This window comes from Solea senegalensis, linkage group LG3 (genome assembly GCF_019176455.1).
Source record: "Solea senegalensis isolate Sse05_10M linkage group LG3, IFAPA_SoseM_1, whole genome shotgun sequence".
NCBI classification, from domain to species: domain Eukaryota; kingdom Metazoa; phylum Chordata; class Actinopteri; order Pleuronectiformes; family Soleidae; genus Solea; species Solea senegalensis.
In genome coordinates this window covers 25,144,601-25,165,657 of record NC_058023.1, presented here as the reverse complement: position 1 = coordinate 25,165,657, position 21,057 = coordinate 25,144,601, and the positions used below count along the sequence as shown (strand labels likewise).

The window sequence follows — 21,057 nt, the reverse complement described above, 5'->3', positions numbered from 1 at the left end:
GCTACAGGTAAACATGTTTGTCCTCGCCAGAGTCACGACCTCATAGACATTGGGTCATCACGCATAATCTCCATTATCTACATTATTCTGGACTTCAGGTTACCTGTCCACTCTTAATGCTGACTAAAATTCAGTGGTTATGTTAGGGTTAGGTGACATTTGATTGGTTATTATTTTTGATTATTTGAATACATTTTACTGTCATTTCTATTTTGTTCCACTGTTTATATATACGTTTGTTATTTTTGAGTTTGAGTAAAAACAGTAAAATAAACACACTCAACATTCACATTTGAACAAATACTATGTTGTTGGTCAAAGTTCTCCTGAGTTTACCACGTGTGCAGGCTGACCTCCACAGCAGTTCCTAACTACCACAAAACTACCACAAGCAACTCTACTGGACTGAGATCTTTTTGAATCTTGATGTATATCGGGAATGAACAGAGAAATACGAAAAAAACACTGATGTGAAGAATCCATCAATGGTATGCACATGCACTCTCTCTCAAGAACTGTTTCAATAAAATGCATACAAATAAAAAATTAAAGGACGTTGTAGAAGTACACTGAACTCCTCAGACAGATTGTTCTTAAGAAATAACTCCACAGAACTTAATTAGAAATAATATGAAATCAGACAATTTCCCTTTACCATCTACATGGCTGTCTGGTTGCTAGGCGACAGCTAGTCTGCAGGTCGTATATCAGCCCTCAAAAAAAAAAAAAAAAGGATGTAAATTGCAAACGTACTAGCTGTGCAGCCATGAAATGACGTGGCACAGATGGTGGTCACATATTAAAAAGATTCTCCACGTGGGATGTAGTCGTGAGAGACCTTGAGACCTCACAATCGCAAACACCAAACACAAGCTGTTACTAAATTGTGTTACGATATATGTGTACATATGTGTGCTGCAAAAACAAAGAAAAGAACTGCGGTGACCATAGGAGAGAGGATGAGAGGTGACATGGGCAGCATTGGTTTTTAGTTCTACATCCATTGATGGGATGTATTGAAAAGGTCAAATAATGTATCAAGTACTTCCTGCCCTTTCTGGCTGATTCCTCACAATGTTATCTATTTATTTAAAAAACTTCCTTATTTGATTTTCAAACTACGTGAGTTTTGCACAGTGAGCTGACAAAATAAAACTGATTTGAACATTAGAGTACAAGTGACCATGTGTTTTTTTTTATTTAGAAACAGGTGGCAGAAAAGCAGGTGCCACGTTTAGTATTATGGGTTAGAGTTTAAAATTAAAATGACACAGTTGGATGAGCATTTGTTCACATAGCAAATCGCTAGTCAAAGGTGTCAAAGTGAACAAGAATTTCCTGAACATTGTTAAAAATAGAAAGGTGAAAGATGATGATAAAATGAACTACCTATAAATTCTAGGAACGTCTGTCTTTAATTCGCATATCTCTCAAACCGATGGTCCGATTTCAAAATTGACAGGTGTCTTGCTACGGGCGCGAGTAAGTGCAGTGTCAAGTTTTATGTTATTTGGATAAGTAATGCAGAAGATATTGTTAAATATATCGGTAAAAGAAGCTCACATTGGCTTTCGCCGAGCTACTGTAGCTACTCCCCCTCTCACTCACACAGCACTGTGGGCTACCTGAGAGGATAAGTGGGTCTTTTGGTAGAGTTGAATCTGTGGGTGAAGATGTGTGGGTGATTATTATGTCTGACCTCAACAATAAAGACTCACTGAATGTGGTGGATTTTTATAAATGCGGTTTGCTTGCAACAAAAAACAAAACACAATGACTCAGCATGACAAATACTTACAAAGTGATTCTCAGAAATTGTACAACTCTATTAGGGATGGGACAATACCACTTTTTTGTGTCCGATACGATACGAACTATATCTACTGATCCTGATATTAGTCCAACACAGTCATTTTAGACCATGTATGAACTAAGAAGACACAATTCTCCAACTGTGTAACAAATATTGTTCTCCCAAAAAGAAGAAATAAACAGATCAAACATGATTCAGCTAAAATGTTTTTGCTAATTTTTATTTACGTTTTTACAGTCTGTGAACAGTGAAGCATGTGATATATAGGGGTTTTGGATTGTATGAGAGTTTACATTTTTATCCGTCCAATATCCGATCCAGTGATTTTTGACCAGTATCGGACCGATACGATACTGTCCGATACCAATTCCCATCCCTAGTTTCTATACTTAAATGTATTTCAATGTTACTTTTAATTATAACGAAGTACAATTATTCTTATTCTTATTATTATGAAGAATAATAATAATAATATTGATGGCTTTTATTTATTTTGTGCATTTCACATCCACATAGATGCCACTTTGTTGTTGTCGCCCAAACTAGATTGTGTTGTCAATACGAATCAATAATGCTCCTAAGCCTATTGAAAATAGCTCAAACATTATCATGATGCACACACACATATTTATCCTTGTAAAGCATCCTTGAAGAGGACACAAACAGATGACAAACAAGTCTTAACCCTAAAATAAAGCCCTCACAAAGTCAAAATGACCTCACAAAGATAGGGTTAAATCACACTTTGTGATCACAGCCTACTACAGACATGTACACAAACAGAATCAGTGGTACTGAAACAGAATATGAGATAATAAAACTCAATCATTCTGACAACTTTGGTCAATACATCGGCTCACACTGGCAGAGCCTCATATCAAACTGTAGCATCCCATGTGGTCAGGTAAAGGTCAGCACACGCAATAAGGAAGAACATTTCTCCAACAAGCTCCTCATCTTTCTCCCCAGTCACCTCATTGGTTTCTCTCTCTACAAAGATAATCCTAGTCGTTGAAAGCTGCAATGACGTAAAGCTGACCACAACAACTCCACTTAAAAGTAGGGATGGACATGAATATTCAACTATTCTTATCACTTGAGGCGATTATGTATGATTATGTTTAAAAGATAGAACCCTGACCAGAGACTGCATTGATGAAAAAAAAACATTTTGTCATGCAATCATCCATCTTCTACTGCTTTGTCCTCCACATGAGGTTCGCGGGAGGCGTTGTGCCAATCTCAGCTGACATGGGGTGAAAGGTGCTGTACACCCTAGACAGGTCACCAGTCCATCACAGGACCACATAGAGACAAACAACCATCCACTTTCACACTCACACCTACAGTCAATTTAGAGTGTCCAGTTTAATAATCTCCCTATAGCATGTTTTTGGACTGTGGGAGGAAACCGAACACACACACACACACACACACACACACACACACACACACGGGAAAAACATGCAAACTCCATGAAAGGCCCTTGTTTCGACTGGAGGCAAGAGTGCTAACTACTACACCAACCGTGTGGCCCCCTTTTGTCTTCAATGACTACCTAATTTGTGACGCATATATTACCACAAACAAGAAGTTAGTGTGTTGCAGAAAATTATGAAATTCTCAAGGTTTCTTGAAAGCATGTAGAAGCCTCTCCTCTCAACCAACAATCTGGACCCCACAGAAGTGATACAATTTACCTGGGTCACTGAATGCATCTTATTCACTGCTACTTTTAGCTCAAGGTGCTATGAACCCTGCATCATTCTAACTGGCTCTCATGCACTGGGGTTTGTTTATGTTTGTTTTGTCTGTCAAGTTTAGCAGGAACAGTGACGTTTTTCTCCTCCCTCAGAAAGAGGCGCTACATGTGTTTGTGTGTGTGTGTGCGCGCAGGTGGGGGTTTCTCACAAACATTCATCTAACACATTCATCACTTCATACACACTGGTCCACAAAAATGAACTATGTTTGAAGTAATATTTGTAAATGTTGTAGAGCCATTGCAAAGGTGACAAGTGACCGGTTACTTAACCCAGTCCACAGAAACTCAAACTCCAGTAGCCACAGTACTGCTCACACTGCTTGAGAGACAGGTCACCGCCATTACCGCTGGAGCCAAGAGAATGTTACAACTGACTGTCGTTTAAGTCGGAAGTATATAATTTAAAACTTCATCTCACTGCTGGAGGAGAACATAAACTGTGAGGAAATCTAAGTGAGTGAAAAGGGCGGACTGGCACCTTTGAGGTTCAGGGTCGAGCCTCTGTCAGCTGTCAAGTGTTAATAACAGGGGCAAAGAATTACTATGTTCCTTTAGACGGGGTCATCCATTGTTATGGTCTTTCAGAGAGCCTTTGCAAAGGTGACAAGTGACCGGTGACTTACTGTTACAGATGGTGCCAGAGATCTGTGCTTGGAGAAAATTCTAGAAGACTGTGATGATGATGCAGTTTAATATATTATATTGTATTTGCAGACCAAAGTATTTTTTCTTCAGCCACAAACGAGCAAAGCTAAAGCTACCTTACAGCTGGATTTATAGTGAACTAGAAAACTTTGTTTACTTACTTTGTTTGGTTTTGTATGATTTGACACTAACAATAAAGCTATTAATGATTTTCATGAAATCAAATTTCAAATTCCATAGAAATTATCTACATCCAGTTATTCATAAAAAAAGTAAAAGCTGAAAACTGCTAGATTGTTTTACTATGAAAAAAGTAAAATATGTTCCTTTCCGACTTTTGATTAGAACCTGAGTCAGAATCAAAATAATAAAACTTTTTTTTTATCGCTCTCAAACCCTCTGAACCCCCACTTTTGACCCCCTTACCTCCTCCACTGTCCTTCTCTTCCTCGTCAATGCTGTTCTTGATGCTGTCGTACTCCTCATCGATGTTCTGGTTCCCTCGGATCTGGCTGAGCACACGGCGGGCCTTCTGGGTCAGTCCACGCTGGATTAACCAGCGAGGACTCTCCGGCAGGAACAGGAATCCCACGAACTGGATCAAGGCAGGAATCACTGACAGGCCCAACATGTACCTGAAAAGGCAGAGAGGTACGGAGAAACTACATCACCACAGTCAGCAATAACAGTTATAATGTACTGTATTATTCTGGAAAAGTATAACCTTTTATGAACCATAGGGCTAAGGTGAACAATAATTTAGTATCTAAATAAACTACATTTACATGCATACAGTCAATAAACTAATGAAACAATTGCCTCAGGATCTTTTAAACCACACCTCTATTGTAACATATTCTATTTTCTTTATATTTATTTAATTATGGCAATTTCTTTGTTTTTATCATTTGTCTTTTTTGTTATTTCCATTTTAAAATTGTATCAATTGCAAGGTTGTTTTTTCGTTTGAACTATTCCTGCTGTGTTAGCTCTGCTATGTTTCAAAACCATTTGGTTTTCTGTAAAGCACTTTTGATTACCTCGCTGCATGAAAGGCGCTATGCAAGGCCTTGCCTTGCCTTTTTAACTGCTGACAGCCAACCAAAACTAATAGGCATACATTTCCACTGTAATTAAGGAATAACATTACTGAAACAAAACCATCCGTACACTGGAATATTCTGTTGAGAGTGAAATTGTTTCTCTGTATCCTCTCATGTGTGCAAGGTGTAGAAGGCATGTAGGCAACGGGTAGAAGAGAGGTGAAGGAGATTATCAATATGATGGCTTTATCTTTACAATTAGAAGCAACAGGAGGCTGTTTCATGCGTCCTCAAAGAGTGGGGGAACAAAATCCATGTTTTTACCTCAGCAAAAACAAACCATTCAATCAAGCTATTATTCCGTTCCATCCTCCAAGAATGACGTCAAACTTCATAGTCTAAACTCAGTAAGTGCCTGCGAAGAGACATTATCAGGAACGAATCACACAAATCCACAGGGTTATAAACGATCTCTTCAAGGAAATGGTCTCAGCTGTCTCCCATCAGAACTGCTGCTACTGCAAATCCTTCTGCAAAGGACGATTCTTATCTTCAGCGTCTCACAACGTTCACACGCACTGGAGGCTACAAACCAGTGTGTGTTCAGTGTGACGACAGGAAAGGACACAAGCAGAAGCACAAAAGAGTCAAGAAGGTAACGGTTAAAAGAGAACCCAGACAGAGGCATACTGTATCTTTTCAAATAGAAAGTGTGGCTGCTCTCAGTAAATGTTGCTGCCCTGTGCATCAGTTGACATTTCAAATGAACGTCTGTCCTGTAATGACTTTTTCTGGCATTTGATATGATAAAAATGCTGATATCATATCTAATGATGAGATGATCATATGGTGAGATTATAGAGAGCAATTACAACAGACTTCTCACTGTATACAGTCATCTAAGAAAACCGCATGTAACTCGAGATTTTGTAAGGACAGGCTAGCTACCTATACTGTAAAAGCGAGTCTGAAGCCCTGCATTTGATGTGTGTGAAATGTGAGTCTGTGTGACTACTGACCTCCACCCATCGCGCTGCAGGTAGCTGAAGGCACCATCGATGAGGCTGGCAGTGAACTGTCCCCCGGTGATGAAGAGGGTGTTAACGGTCACCAGCTGACCTCTGAGGTGGGGCGGAGAGGCCTCAGCGATGTACACAGGAACTGTCATAGAGGCAATACCTGCACAGCAGGGACAAGAAGAGCAGGAGAGAGGCAATGGTTGGTCTGTGGGAGGTACTGTTCGGCATTTACAAGCTGTTTCTAAATGCACTGACTGACACTTGCTTTAAAAAAGCTAAACTCTCAATCAAACAAAATCAACAAAAGACCAAGTGTGACTACATCAGGAAGCAGTGTAGGATCATGGGAATTGTCCTGAAGTCTTGTTTGCTTCCCATGTGCATTTGTGAATTACGGGTAGAGCTTGTCGTACATGCGGTAACTGCAATAGGTAGGTGTAATTAGTGTCAATTACACATAATCAAATGAAATAAGTTGATTCAAATGAAACATTACATTGCTTAGAATAGAAATAAGGATTTCTATGGCGTTAAAGAGTGTTTTGGCTTACAAAAGCACACTAATGAACAAAATACAACAATTGTGTTGTTGTTCTTTTTACATAGTTTACTGCAGAAATGTTACATATCTCTAGCTTTTAAATCACAAGTTCAGCTGTTTTAAAGTCATTACTAGTGATTTTAATTTTCCAACTATTTATGTGACAAAGTTACTTTAACCTTTCACCCTGACATGAACAACAGTAATAGTGAAATAAACTCTACAGAACCAGAACAACAACAAAACAGTCGACCTCAGTAATGGGTTGTGCACCACACTGACTGGGCAGCCATCCAATCCACAGCTCTCAAACACACACACACACACACACACACACTGGATACACATTCACAACAATGCACACTGTAATAACATACACACAGGACAAACAGCATGTGTTTGCACAGGATGGATCTGACGACGAGGTACCATGAGACCTCAGCTTTCTGCAGCTGGCTCCTGATAAGCTCTATTAATAGTCTGCCACTGCCTTGTACACCACCCCCAACCCCCCTTTCCCTCCCTGCTGCCACCACCCTGCCCTTAACAGCCGCCATGACTACATGGCTACCTGTTGCTATGGAAACCACTTGCAGAGAAACCAGCCTTGCTGTCTCTGAGCGGGCACCACACTGTGGCAGCTCTGTGAAGACTAATCAATAGTTGAGAGTGGGGCAGATTTCCTTTTCATTTTTGCTTGTTGTCGGCTTGATACAAAGCATCTCACGTATGAGTTTTAATATGAAAAAATCATTATCAAAGAAAAAAAACAACTTTCTTTTTTAAACCACACAGTTCTATTGGGGCACATTCATATTTCAACACCCTGCAGTTATGGCTCTGTCTAGTGTTCAGTGCTGAATGATTGAATACTCAGAGGAGAGGCCCTCACAGTTTCAAACCAGTTTTCGAGTGAGAGACATAAATCATGTCTCTGGCATTTCCGCCCCCAAATTGATTTAGTGACTGTGCAAACTTAACCTGAATGTTTAGTCAAGTCTTTATCTTAGTTTGTTTACAGAGGATTATCATCTGATGGCAGAATTCCAAGAACCAGATCCCCGTCAAAATCGAATTAAATGCTCTCTGGCATGAAGTCTGTCTGTTCAGGGCATTTTGATGGAAGTCCAGTGATATGCTTTTGAGAGATGCTGCTGAAAGACAGACAGAAAAACCTAAACCCCTTTGAAATAAGCTACAGTCTACTTGCATCTCTGACTTTTACGACCTGTGCCAGTTTGAAAGAACAACATGGCACAACAAGGTACAATGCATTCATTTTCAAAACATGTTAAACAGCATGATGGTTTTAAATAATTGCTTTAAAATCCAGTGGTATGTCTCTCTAACTGGCAGGTGAAAACGTTCCATGACTTTAATTAACATGAACAAAATATACATAAACAAATGTCTGTTGAATTCAAATTATTGTCATATGAGTTCACAACATAATGCTGATGATACTTTATTTTATGTCAAGACAGACAGATGCAACAGCAAAATTGTGCATGTAAAGCGAGGCAAATACAAAAAATAATAATAATAAATAATAATAATAAACATGTAAATAAATAAATAAAACACAAAGAAGTGGTTATAGAAAGTTTCAGAAAAAATGTATACTACTAAAAAACACAGCCGTTCAGCAGTTTGACAGAAGTCCTCAAGTCCTATTACATGCACCACTAACAGTCTGTAACATTTTAAACAACTGAACAGTATCCGTGGATGTAAAAGCAGAGTAAGAGAGTTAATTATGGTTTAATCACTCGGCCTTACAGCCAGTTTTCCCCATTGGTCACTTGGTGTGTTACAACAGTAAAATTCCCTGCAGCCCACAAAGCTCCATAGACCTACACTGTAAAATAAACATCTGTGCAACACCTGTTGAAAATATACTACAAAGCCAGCAGGGAAAACACAGCTAGGAAACTTGTTTGACTTTCTGTGCGTATACTATCCAGCGACAGTCCTGTGCAACATACAAAAGGATGCATCATGCAGCTAATATTTTTTCATCGTTGATTAATCAGCTGATAAACTTGCAAAAGCTTTTTCCTCCAAAACCCATGATCACTGAACACCACATTTTGACTATGATCTGATTTCAGAGCAGTTCTCCAGCTGTTCACCTACCCACCCGACAGCTGAATATGACTGTATATTTCTATACTTATGCCAGATTATGCATATGCACACACCCAAAACATATGCACAGACACACACCACACACGCACACAGATCCTTATCAGCAGCAATGCCTCTATCTATATTCCCCTCACACAAATTGACCTCCTCCACCCTCTCCTCTCTGCTAGTTTTCCCTGCTGGTTCCTTGGTTTTATCTATTTAAGCCATAAGCATCACCAGGTTGTCTCCATGCAAACCTCGCCTGATGCTACAAACAGCCTGTGCACCTGTTAGATACTACATCTGATGTTGATGCATCCATGGAGAAATTAATAATTTCCATTCACATCTTATAATACGTGGTGCAGTGCAGCCCATTAAAGGTTATACCATTGCAAGCCAGTTAGCTTTTGCTGCATAGTATTGCTATGTTGCTTCAGTTTATTGACCTTAGAAAATGAAACTGGGACTGAAACTCTCCCAATTTAGCCCAATTTATTCATTTATAGTTATTCATGTATTTTATATCATTCATTTCCTCGGTTTAACTCCATTTAGATGCTGGATTTTCTTTGTGGTTGTACCACCTACTGATATATCCTCAAGCTACTGATTAAATAAGTGATCAATATTTGTAATTAACTCAGAAGCTCCTTGACTAATCAAACTGGAAAGTTAACGGGAAAGTTGAATCTTTATCATAACCAGTATTATTTGTAATTATCAAGTAAAATGATGATGATGAAAAAAAATGATTTAGCCATTATATTTATATTAATAAGTTAGTAATACGTTAATAAGAGGAGTTTATTAACTTGCATGAATAAGAAATTCCAAAACAAACATAGGTGCACTGTGTTCCGTTTTTCAATAATGAGCTGTCATTTCAGAACCAGGGACAGCTCCAGGAACCCTGTCTCTGTCTCTCTCACTCTCTAACACGCACATGTGCACACACACACATGTAAAAAAGCTTCAAAATAATTAATCAATTATCAAAGTAGTTGATGATTAACTTAATAACTGATTAATTGAGTAATTGTTTCAGCTCTAATCCTCATCCTAATCATACAACATGTCTTCACCTTAAAATGTAATAATTTATGTTATGGGGACTTACTTTTTGTCCCCCATAAGGAAGACAAGTCCCCAAAATGTGTCTGTGCTAACACATTAAGGTCCTCACAATATGCACTGCATTGACTTCCAGTTCAGTTGGACACCCTACACAACACGTTATCCCTAATATTAACCATGACTAGTTAGTGCCTAATCCTAACCTAATTGCACTATTTGCGTTTTATTGTATATTTATGTATGGATATATGTTCATTTTCCCTGTGCAGCTGGAGGACCGCTCCAACAAAATTTCGTCTTGTGCAATGACAATAAAGACTATTCTATTCTATTCTATTCTAGCTTTAACCTAAACATAATTTACTTCTTAGCCGTAAACCTAACCAGCCTCAGAAATGAGGGTGCAGACCCAACACCTAAATAGTGTGTTGCTGTGTGTGCAGAAAAATTGAGAGACACAGTCATTGTCTGGTCAGGCTCAGCCTGCAAGCAGCACAGCATGGTTAAACAAAGGATTTGTCTGGTCTAGTGAAAGCAGCCTTTAGGCACCAAGTACAAAGCTCGACACCGACTCACTTGATCAGAGTGCAAGGCAGATACTTCACTAGTTCCTCCATCACTGTGATGGAGTAAGAACACAGACAGGACATTTTCTGCTGCTAAGTAGCTGGTTGTGATGGAGGAAGCTAATTAAAGGCTAATGGAGGATCCGTGAAAATGTGGTGCTCGAGGAAAAGAGTGAACTCCTGCAGATGAAGCTGCTACGGTCTTTTAACTCGGAAAGTGGTGGGTAAGGCGATTAAACTAGCAGTAAATGCAGGAAAGGTTCTTTTCCTTAGTAAATTTAGTGATGTGTGCCTAATTTCACATTGAATTTTTTCAACAAATTTGTTTATCTAAAACCATATTATGTGCTTTTCCATGACTGTCAAGCTAAAACCAAATCATTTCCCAAACACCTGACATTTTAGAGAAGTGGTTTCCACATTACAACAACAAATATGTATACAAACAAATGTCTCATTATGTTCCCACTTAGCTTCCACCTTGTTAGTGCAAGAATTGTGATTTCATTACATAAACCAACCAATTAATTAGTGAGCCTAAAGGTAATAATTAAATGTTATTACAAAGTAATTAACAGCACAATTTCATTTGGACCCTTCATCTACTGCTTTCAAGGACAATACACACTACATTTTCGACAGCTGGATAATTTAGCCGGAATACATGATTATACACACCGTGTGTGTGTGTGCTTTGGTGTGCATATGTGGATTTGTCTGTGAGCAATTGTAAGAATTCATTATGTTCATCTGAGAGAAGCCTTTTAAAATGAAAAACTATCTTGTGAACCCTTCAATTATTACGACTGCTGACAGAGAATCCACTGCTTGAAGGGGAGATTTGGTGGGAGCACTACAACCTGAGCTGAGTATCACATCCTAGAAAAAAGAAAAGCATTCATAGGGAAAATGTTTGTTAGTTTCGCTCACTTGTGGAGTTTTACTGAAAACAGTGACGTAAAAATATTGCTGAAAATTAGTTTAGAATACAAATATGAGAAAGCAAATGGGGCATTTAATGTGGCAGTAAATCAACCAAAATCAAAGTATCTGCAAAAGGAGCTGTTGACATATTAACTCAGACTTTGTAGTTAAAGTCTGACCATGGTTACCAAAGACTTCAATACTTAGGATGACAACCTTTATGGGGTTCCCGTTCAACAACTTATTTTACAGTATCTGTCTGCATGGAGATATATCCTTATAGTTAATGCACATTTATGCATGTTTCCATTTACTGATGTAAAATTAATATTGGGAATTGGTTCATTGAGATAAACAAAAACACTAGTGTCCACTTATATGTGCCATAATATACTGTCCATTTTTCTCTAGTTGGAAATACAATATTTACAAAATCAATATCATAGATTTCCATCCAAAAGTTATTTTTTGCAACTAGCAGACCTACTGCTGACTGGACATGTAAAATAACCTAAGATAACGCTAATAAGAACAGATTTCTGCTTTAAGATTGAAACATCTTTCTCGAAATATCCTGTGCTACAAAAAAAACCCTCTAAATTTGATTACAGTTGTCAAGTCATGTAATAAATCACTGTCAATCCTGGCAGTCTAGTTCAATACTGTCTGTCTACTCAGACTAACAACGACTCACATTACACAACAGTCCCTGAGCTCAGGCAAAAGGTCAGCACAGCGAAAACTGGCCAGAAGCAGATCTACCAGAGGCTTATGGGTAGCAATACAGGGAGGCGGGGCTTAAGGTATGGCCCCTCCTGTTCTGATGACCTTTTTTTTTGGGGGAGTTCAGCTCAGAAATCCTAAGCAATCAGCTTCTCTGGGAAGAGGCAGTCATACTGATAAAAGAGTAAAGGTGAAAGGCTTGTGCTGGAACAACTGGATGCAATGAAAAGTGCCCCCTTATTAGCATCCCTAGCACTAATTGCGGCGCAAGAATGTGTCGTGATTATCTATCAGCTCCTGGCTCGTGCATGCTTGAATAATGAAGATAACTGCATGGGTAAACATCGTGATGGCAGAAGGGGAGGAGATATTTACAATGAAACAGCCAATTATAATAGCCGAAATGACACGGGTGATTAGTTTCCTCTCTACATTAGCAATCAGGGTGTGTGTGTGTGTGTGTGTGCGACAGAATTTTCAATCATGTTTTGGGAAAAAGGAAGCACCATTTTTATCTATAATGTCTTAAAAAAATAAGTATCCCCTACACCTTTCATGAGCTGCAGCTGATTGTAAACAAACACTGAAAGCAATAGCACAACCCTGCCATTACTGTCCTGCAGGGTTGTCAAAACTAAAGATACTCCGATACTAATTGATATTAAAAATAAGTATCAACTTAAACACTCATTTGCAACATTACTGATACTAACAATGCTGTCTTACATTCTGTAACGTTAACAGACCATTTTATTCAACAAGATAATACAATTATTTGTGTCTGGAGATGAGAAGAAATGACAAGCAACAAGATAAACATTGTATCTTACCAACTCTATTCAATTAAAATGGTGCCAAGTCACCTGAAGCACAGCTACAGCAAAAATTAAATATATATAGATATACATACATTTAAAGATGTATTAACTTAAATGTTTTGTCGATGAAATGCTAGAAATTGTGAAGTTGAACATAGGATATTTAAGGACAATCTTGACATTGACTTTTTTTTTAATTATGCTACAAGTAACATCCTTTTATTTAATTATTTTACACACGTGATCATTACAGTGCGTTTTGGTGGACAAGCTGAATGATTTAATGGCCAAAGTGGTGATAATAATTAATACATTTGCTGTAGATCTCCAATAAGAAAATGTGATTCCATCAAAGTAATCCACAGTATTTCCCAATGAAATATAACCTATACTTCATTAGGCTTCATTTTGGTGCTTTAAATACAGCGTGGTGAATAAATGGTTAGACGGAAAAAGTAATGATGGACAGGATTCAAGGGGTGGCCAGATTTAAAAATGGAGAATTGAATAAAATGGAGAATTTTATAAACATGCTCACAATTCTGTATTCCAGATAGTGGGTATAATGACTTGATTGGATCCCTCTGTCTAATTTACTGTGTTATCTACTCAAAGTTATGCTTTTAATATTTTTTATAATCAGAAAAAGTGGCAGTGGCTGGCTCTGATAAACTGCACTCATCTCCTATGAGGAGAATACTTGTACTGAGAAAATATGTTTTAAGAATTAGCCTGTAGGGATAAACAAAGAAAATACAGCAGCCAGAACAGTCTTTACAGAGCTAATTCTGCTTGAGAACTGTTTTAATATAAAACGAAAGGCTAATGTTTTATATAGAATCAGTGGTGTGTCACACTATCTATACACTGTTTATCTTCTGAAGCCAAAACATCACAAGAAACGCATATATTTATTTAGGTTTTGTCTGTTTTAGTTGTTTCCTCACTGCATCCAAGCTCACTTTTCACATCAGCACTGCTGGTAAATCAGATGACCCCAAAGGGAGTTTGCTAAAATAAAAATGTTCTGCTTTAACACATTATCTCCTGCTTTCCACCAGCCATTTAAGCAGTAATGTTTCCTTTTTAACTAATGGAAAAATTAACCCAGAAGCATTCCCTATCTGCATATTTCTGATGCCAGATAAATAAACATGCTAATTGGGAGTATATGTTGCACAACACATTAGAAATAGCACTCCTTAAGCCAATCTTAAGGTAGAGGAAGTCAACACATTCCTCTCCGATTCCAGAAATGAACTAAGGTGAGAAACCAGTCTGAAAGCCCTCCACGCATCACAGAGAAGAGCACTTACTATACTCTCAAGGAGGCAGCAGCGGTCAAGTGCTATCAGCAGGGTGCTTAGCCTAGGAAGCCAGTTCTAACAGCCCTTTGCACAGAGGATGTGACTCATGAGTAACAGCAAATTCAGATAGGAATTCAATAGGCATTTACATGCATGAAAGAAATGAGAAGAAAGATGTACAGGTGTGTGTGTGTTTGTGTGTTAGGGATAGAGCAGCCAATCTAAAATTAGTGTCTAATTGGGACTGGTACTGAAATATCAGAAATGTTCAATACAATATTATCTGGACTGTGATACAGATACAAAACACTTGGGTTATTGTGGGCACATGTGTGCAGAAGTCTGCTAGCGTCTGCATGAGGAAAAATTAATCATCCACCCATTTCCGTGTACACCACTTTGATGCCACTATGGGGCCAATGCACGTTTCCTATGGTTTAACACTTTCCAGTCACTTTCAACAGAAACCACTGGTACTAAAATGGAATGTGAGATCAAGTGTGCATGCGTAGAATGACCGACGCCTCATTTAAATAAGAACAGATCCGCGGGCATGTATGCACGTGTGAAGCTATTCTCTGCACATGCAGAATGCAGTACGTACGTCCCAACACTAATGAAGGCAGCCTTACTGACACTGAACGTCTCCTGTGTACTTTGTGGCTTTATCTTGGCTTCCTTTAGACACGCTGCTGCGATATCCACCATCAGTTTGTCTTGCCCCTCTTTATCACTTGATGGTACTGAACCAAATCAAATAATGATCACAATAAGGATAATTACACAGCTAGTTGTTTAACAGCCAGTGGCATGCAAACTGAACAAGCAGAGGGACATGCTGTGCAATCAGAAGCTGTGAGTAACTGCAAATATCAGGCCTGAGTCAGGAAACAGACAGAGGGAGCACATAGCGCAACAAACCAAGTAGTTGGGGGGAATATATTAGGCTTTATGACCTATGACAGTTAATCTGAGTCTGACCTTTGAACCTTGTGATGGAGAACAAGTGTGGGCGGAAATGTTAAAGCAAAAATCAATATCAGTATCACATTGCCATTAGTGCTCCCAGCTGGTAGTGATAATTTCACTGATTTCCAATTAAGAGCTACTTCGTGTCTAGGTCTGTCACAGACTTAATGCAGTTTAAAACTAATTTGAGAGCTTAACCCAGTGATGCTTTCCTTGCAAAACACTTGAAAAAAAACAGTTGTCTGTAGCACTGACTTAACACTGCATGCTCAAAATTCTCAAATAAGCATCATCAAGTTTAAAGGTCCGCCAGTGCATAATAATTTGTGACATCTAATTGTGAGAATGCAGAGTGCAGAGTTCCTCCATTTACCCTCCCTGTTCGCAGCGTGACGGGTTACTGTGGTGGTCTTCACATATCCTAATGTAATTAGCTTCCTGTTTTGAAAGGTGAAGCCATAGGAAGTAGGACAGAAATAGCCTTTAGACACTGTAGAGGACGATTACACTGTTTCAACTCAACTTAACCAGGTCCAGTCAACTACAGCTGACTACTGAAGAAGACTACGACCTGGATGACTGAGACTGAGTTTACAGTGAGAGTCAGTGGGGAAATTAGCCCACTTCTCACTTGATTTATAGCATCGATAAAAAGTTTACTTGGTTCATTTTGCTGGTATCACTTTTGGAAATTTCCATTTAGACGAAAACATAACAGGGGTTAGCAGATATAAGTGAACACAGTGTGATTGACAGCTACTACTTGGACCAATGGGAGTCTGATTGCACATGACGTGAACTTCACACAAACTTCATAGACTGATATACTGCTGGTTCATTTTACCTACTTTTTTTATACACCAGAACTTTAAAAAAACACACTTAATGGCATTAACTCAGGGACAATACTGTCTAATTATCTGATATTAATCTCCATCATTATAACATAACATTTTTATAGTGATAATATTTTAGCCAATAAGTCAAGCCCTATTTCTTACCAAGCCCAACTCCGACTATGAGCCTCCCCGTCAGGAGCACTTCTTTGCCGGGGGCGGTGCTCAGCACGATCCCGCCGACGGTGAAGAAGAAGCTGGCCAACAGTATGCACACTCTGCGCCCGAAGAGCCCATTGAGGAAGCCGCCCAGCAGGGCGGAGAGGGCAGCCGCGGCCACAGTACATGATATGAGCAGCTCCTGCCACAGCGCGTTCAGGTGCAGCTCCTTCTTCAGCAGGAGCATGGCCCCGGAGATCACCCCGGTGTCGTACCCGAACAGGAAGCCCCCCAACGCGGAGAACACAGCCAGGACATAGACGAAACCGGGCGTGACATCCTGCTGGAACTGCTTTCGGGCAGCTCTCTCCAGGTCCCCCGTGGAGGAGGAGGCTGCTGTGGCTGAACCTACTGCTGCTGCTGCTGCTGATGATGATGATGTTGATGTTGTTGGGGCACCGGTGGCGGTGGAAGCTCCGACGGAGGCGCCGTGGCTGCCGATGCTGGCGCTGGACGGAGCTCTGATGAGACTCCGCTCTCCTCCGTCGCCCGCTTTCTTCCACCGCTCGCCCATCAGGTTGCTCATACTACGGAGGTTGTAGTCATGCTTTCGCGACATATGGGAAACACAGCACAGGACAGGACTGCTGGATTGTATTTGTTGCTTCCAGAAAAGAAAAGTAAAAAACAAAACACACAGCAAACTCTTGCACCCCCCGCAGTCTGGAGTTTACTGCCAGTAAGTTTGCTTGTCCTACACCACTCCACCAAATAAAAGCACTGGCTGCAGAGTAAAGTTGTTGTGCAGCCTTGTGAGTGAGGGAGTGTCAGAGCATCACATCCCTGTGGTCCTGAAGAAGACTGGGAGCAAAGGTAAGATAGGAGGAGTATAGTGTTCTGGAGCACTTCGTCACTACTAGCGTCGGCATGACGCAAAGAAATGTTTTGGAAGCATGATGCTGGAGTGAGGACTCATCAGCAACTATTCGATTATTATGCTGAAAATAGAAAACCCACAAAATGATACACCCTGTAAAATATGTATGTACATAACAAAACACTGAAGAAATGAAATAAATAGCATGTCTGCTGTAGTTTCCCGTGAACTCATCCTAATGCATGAATGCATAATCATGAATGCAATTCATGATTCAACATCTGCTCTTTTTAAATAGTACAAGACATAACTGTAAAAAAATGACGATAAACAAAAGATACAGGTTACAAAATGACAGTACGGTCCTATTAATATAAATAAAGACTTTAAAGTGGCATCACGTTTCTCCTGAAATGATTCATTAATCTAAAATCTGAAAACAGCTGCCCTCTGCAGGAGGATGGACTGCAGTGCTTCAAGTGTATGTTTCTGAACAGGACGAGCAACTCTTCTCCAAACACATTATCTCTGGTCATGATCTGTTTTACAATGTTATTAAAAGAGGAAATCGTTTAGCAACTAATGAAAGTTACATCTTATATATATATATATATATATATATATATATATATATATATATATATATATATATATATATATATATATATAAAAATATAAAGATTGGCTGGATGAGAATTTAAGGGAAAAAAAGATATCCAAGTGTGCATTCATAAAGATAACAAAGCAACCTTTAGAGTTATCAGATTAGTTACATTTAACCAGTAAATCTAGTATTTCCTTTATGGTACCTGCTGGGACATTCACCATGTGGCACACATGATTGCATTAGATTACATGATTAGTTTACCAGATTATTGATTGGTCAATAATAGGATGATGAAAAATGCACAGCACAAATTTGAACAGCAAAAGCAAGCATATTAAAACTGCTTTTGATTTAATATCAGAGACAATAAAAAATGTGAGCTACAAATGTAGATATTCACATTTGAGAAGCTGGAAAAGGTATAAACATATTCAGATCTTCAATTAATTTCAGCCCTACTTATCATGAATATCAGTGCCAAAAATGTTGGCACAAGTGTTGTGTTATTGAGAGGAAGACAGTTATTTTTTAGGATAACTGCTTTTTTTTTGAGGACTGCTTGTAATTAATATTGTCATTGCTGAAAACAAAACAGACAATAGAGCAAAAATGTTCTCAAAGTGTTAGGTCCTATTACCACAACACAACTTAAAATATATTACTTTTCATGAAAAATATCAAAAAACAAATAGACCATTATCAAACTATAAATCCCCATCTAATGTCAAGCAAGTATTTCACTCTCCACTGAAAACTGAGGGGTGTTAAAGCACAAAATGCATTATTGAAATATCCCATATTCAGAACTATCTGCACATATTCAACCATTAGTCCTGTCAGTATAAACCTTCTTCATTATTGATTGGGTTTAAAACACAAAAGCCCATCTCTGTGAATGTGCTGTATGCCTCCAGCCTGGAGAAATGACAGGGTGGTAAATGCCTTCATGTGCATTCATGTATGGAGTGGATCAATATGTGGACAGCGATGTCACACAAGATGGAGAATTACTATGGTCTGATAATGGTCCATGGTGTAGCCCATTATAGAACAACAGGATTCCCTAGAGACACAGTGGTGCACATGGTTTTATGGAGAGAAGGTAATTTATGTAGGTAAATTAACCTTGTGACTCCATATGATGATATAGGCCTGCTATAGTGGAGCCTGGGGGGGAGATGTTTGTCAGGCAGTTTTTCTATCTGTGTTACCAAAGCTATACATTTTTCCAAAGCCTCTTTCTACCAGCACCAGACTATGGTCTCCACATAAGGATTCTTGAAAATGCACTTTGCATACAATCATGTTTCCCAAAGAAAGAAGAAAACTGTTTGTACTTCAGCAGCTTAAAGTTTTAGTTTCATCATAATCTTTGATTTCCAGAAAAGTTGAAGTACAAATATTTGTGTACTTACAAAATACAATTTAAACTAAAGCATTATGAATCGTCATAGCAATCTATTAGTTTTGAACACACACATGTTCTTCTACACTCCATGCACTTGCCCATGAAAAGTAGATAGGTCTATTAACTGACCTCATTAAAGATGAGAGGGTAGTCTGGGAATCACATCTGCCAAACATCCAGACAGTCTTGTGTCGGTGTATAGTTGGAAGTAGTCCAACCATGGTCTTCTCCTGTACAAATACAGCAGTGAACAGATACAGTTATTCAGGAATTACAGTATTTGGTTTCAACTGTAACTAATTGTCATCATGTTGGTAGAGCAGTCCTGAGATTTCTCCACTTAACTGGTCAAAAATATGGACTACATACAAAAATATAAACTCAGTCTTTGATAGCCCTTTAACCCTTACAGTGTACAGCCTACAAACATCAGAAACTCAAAGTTTAACTGGTCCTCCCATCCTATACTTTTGGATTTAGCCATCACTAATGTAATCACTTACACATATACATTTACCCGACTTGGACATTACCAAGACTCAACTTATTTTAGTCTTGCTAGACAGATAGACAGAGGGTGAGAAAGAAGGGGAAGTGCACCTTTTAAAAAACAACTTCCTTCTTTAAATCTGGCTCCAAGCCTAACCTCTGGGCCCTTTCACTGCATGTATTTTATCATAATGCAGCAGTAACAGGTGTAACTTGTACATTAAATAGAAATGGGCCTTATTCAATGTTAGTGGTTGGACTTGTGCTTTTTATGCTGAATGGCCAGTTCTATAAAGATTTTTCCATGTAACTGACATAGGCACTACCATGTTTTGAAAACAACAAAATATATTTCTAATACATTTATGGAGTGGAACAAGTGAAACATAGAGTGAATGGTGGACTTACATTTGGCCAGAAACATGAGTCCAATGTCTGCTGAATGTTAGGTAACTGTTGGCAAATGAGTCTGTTGTTTTAAGGCAATACTATGTCAAGGCTGAGTGAATTTAAGCTTGCTTTGGAACTACTCAGACAACTATTGACAAAACACTTAGACAATAAACTACCTTGGTAGTTCTAAAACATTAAAATGTTTGCAAAATGCTTCAGTTTTATGTTATTATGTCACTGTGCAGACATTTGTCATTGCAACAGGAAAGAGAAAGTGTTATCTGACGCTGGGTTTTTGCGTCATGTCTCCGCCCCTTTTTTTAGGAAAAAACGTACCCCCCTACTTTGATCCAAATTTCGAGGTCTCCACTTTACAATAATGAAACGGTACTTTTTCAGGTACTAGAAGTCACATTCCTTTGGCTAGCGAGGTAAACAATCATATTACCTCTTTGTCGATCAATGAAAAACGTTACACGTGCAAATGTCAAAGACATGATATCGTGTCCTGTCAGACTGCCTCTATCATAATGGACGAGTGACTCCACCTAGTGGTCGGAGGTGTCTTATCCCGATATACAGGTACAAGTAACTTGCTAAATTTCCTGCTAATATGTCAATTTCTTACGTAAAAGTCTTAATTTTGCTGATGTAACAGTCTGTTCCTCTTTATGTCACTGTAAATTAATTGCAGATCTAACGTTAATTTGTTCAATAGAGGTTAAGTGGGCTTAATAGCAACATGGGTAGACCCATTAACACCAGGCACCAACTTTTTCAAAATTAAATAAACATTATTGGACTACAGGCATTAAGATAAGATAAACATAGCACAGCACTACATAGAGTTATGTCTCCTCCACTACTTTTGTTGTTGTTAATAGGTTTCTAAAGATGCTTAAGGCCTGGACATAGTGCACATGGCAAAAAATACAACTGTGGATTTGA

The 21,057-nt window shown here is 38.8% G+C and overlaps 1 protein-coding gene across 1 annotated transcript in view; it reads right to left on the bottom strand.

The window, feature by feature from the left end:
• Positions 1 to 17,178, bottom strand: part of LOC122767187 (proton myo-inositol cotransporter-like) — a 58,553-nt gene extending 41,375 nt beyond the window's left edge. Inside the window, exons 1-3 of the mRNA XM_044022582.1 lie at positions 16,342 to 17,178; positions 6,286 to 6,445; positions 4,650 to 4,858 (exon numbers count right to left, since the gene is read on the bottom strand). Coding sequence (XP_043878517.1) covers positions 4,650 to 4,858; positions 6,286 to 6,445; positions 16,342 to 16,954 — 982 coding nt within the window. The 5' untranslated portion in view covers positions 16,955 to 17,178. The remainder of the gene's footprint in view (positions 1 to 4,649; positions 4,859 to 6,285; positions 6,446 to 16,341) is intronic.
• Positions 17,179 to 21,057: the final 3,879 nt, after the last annotated feature.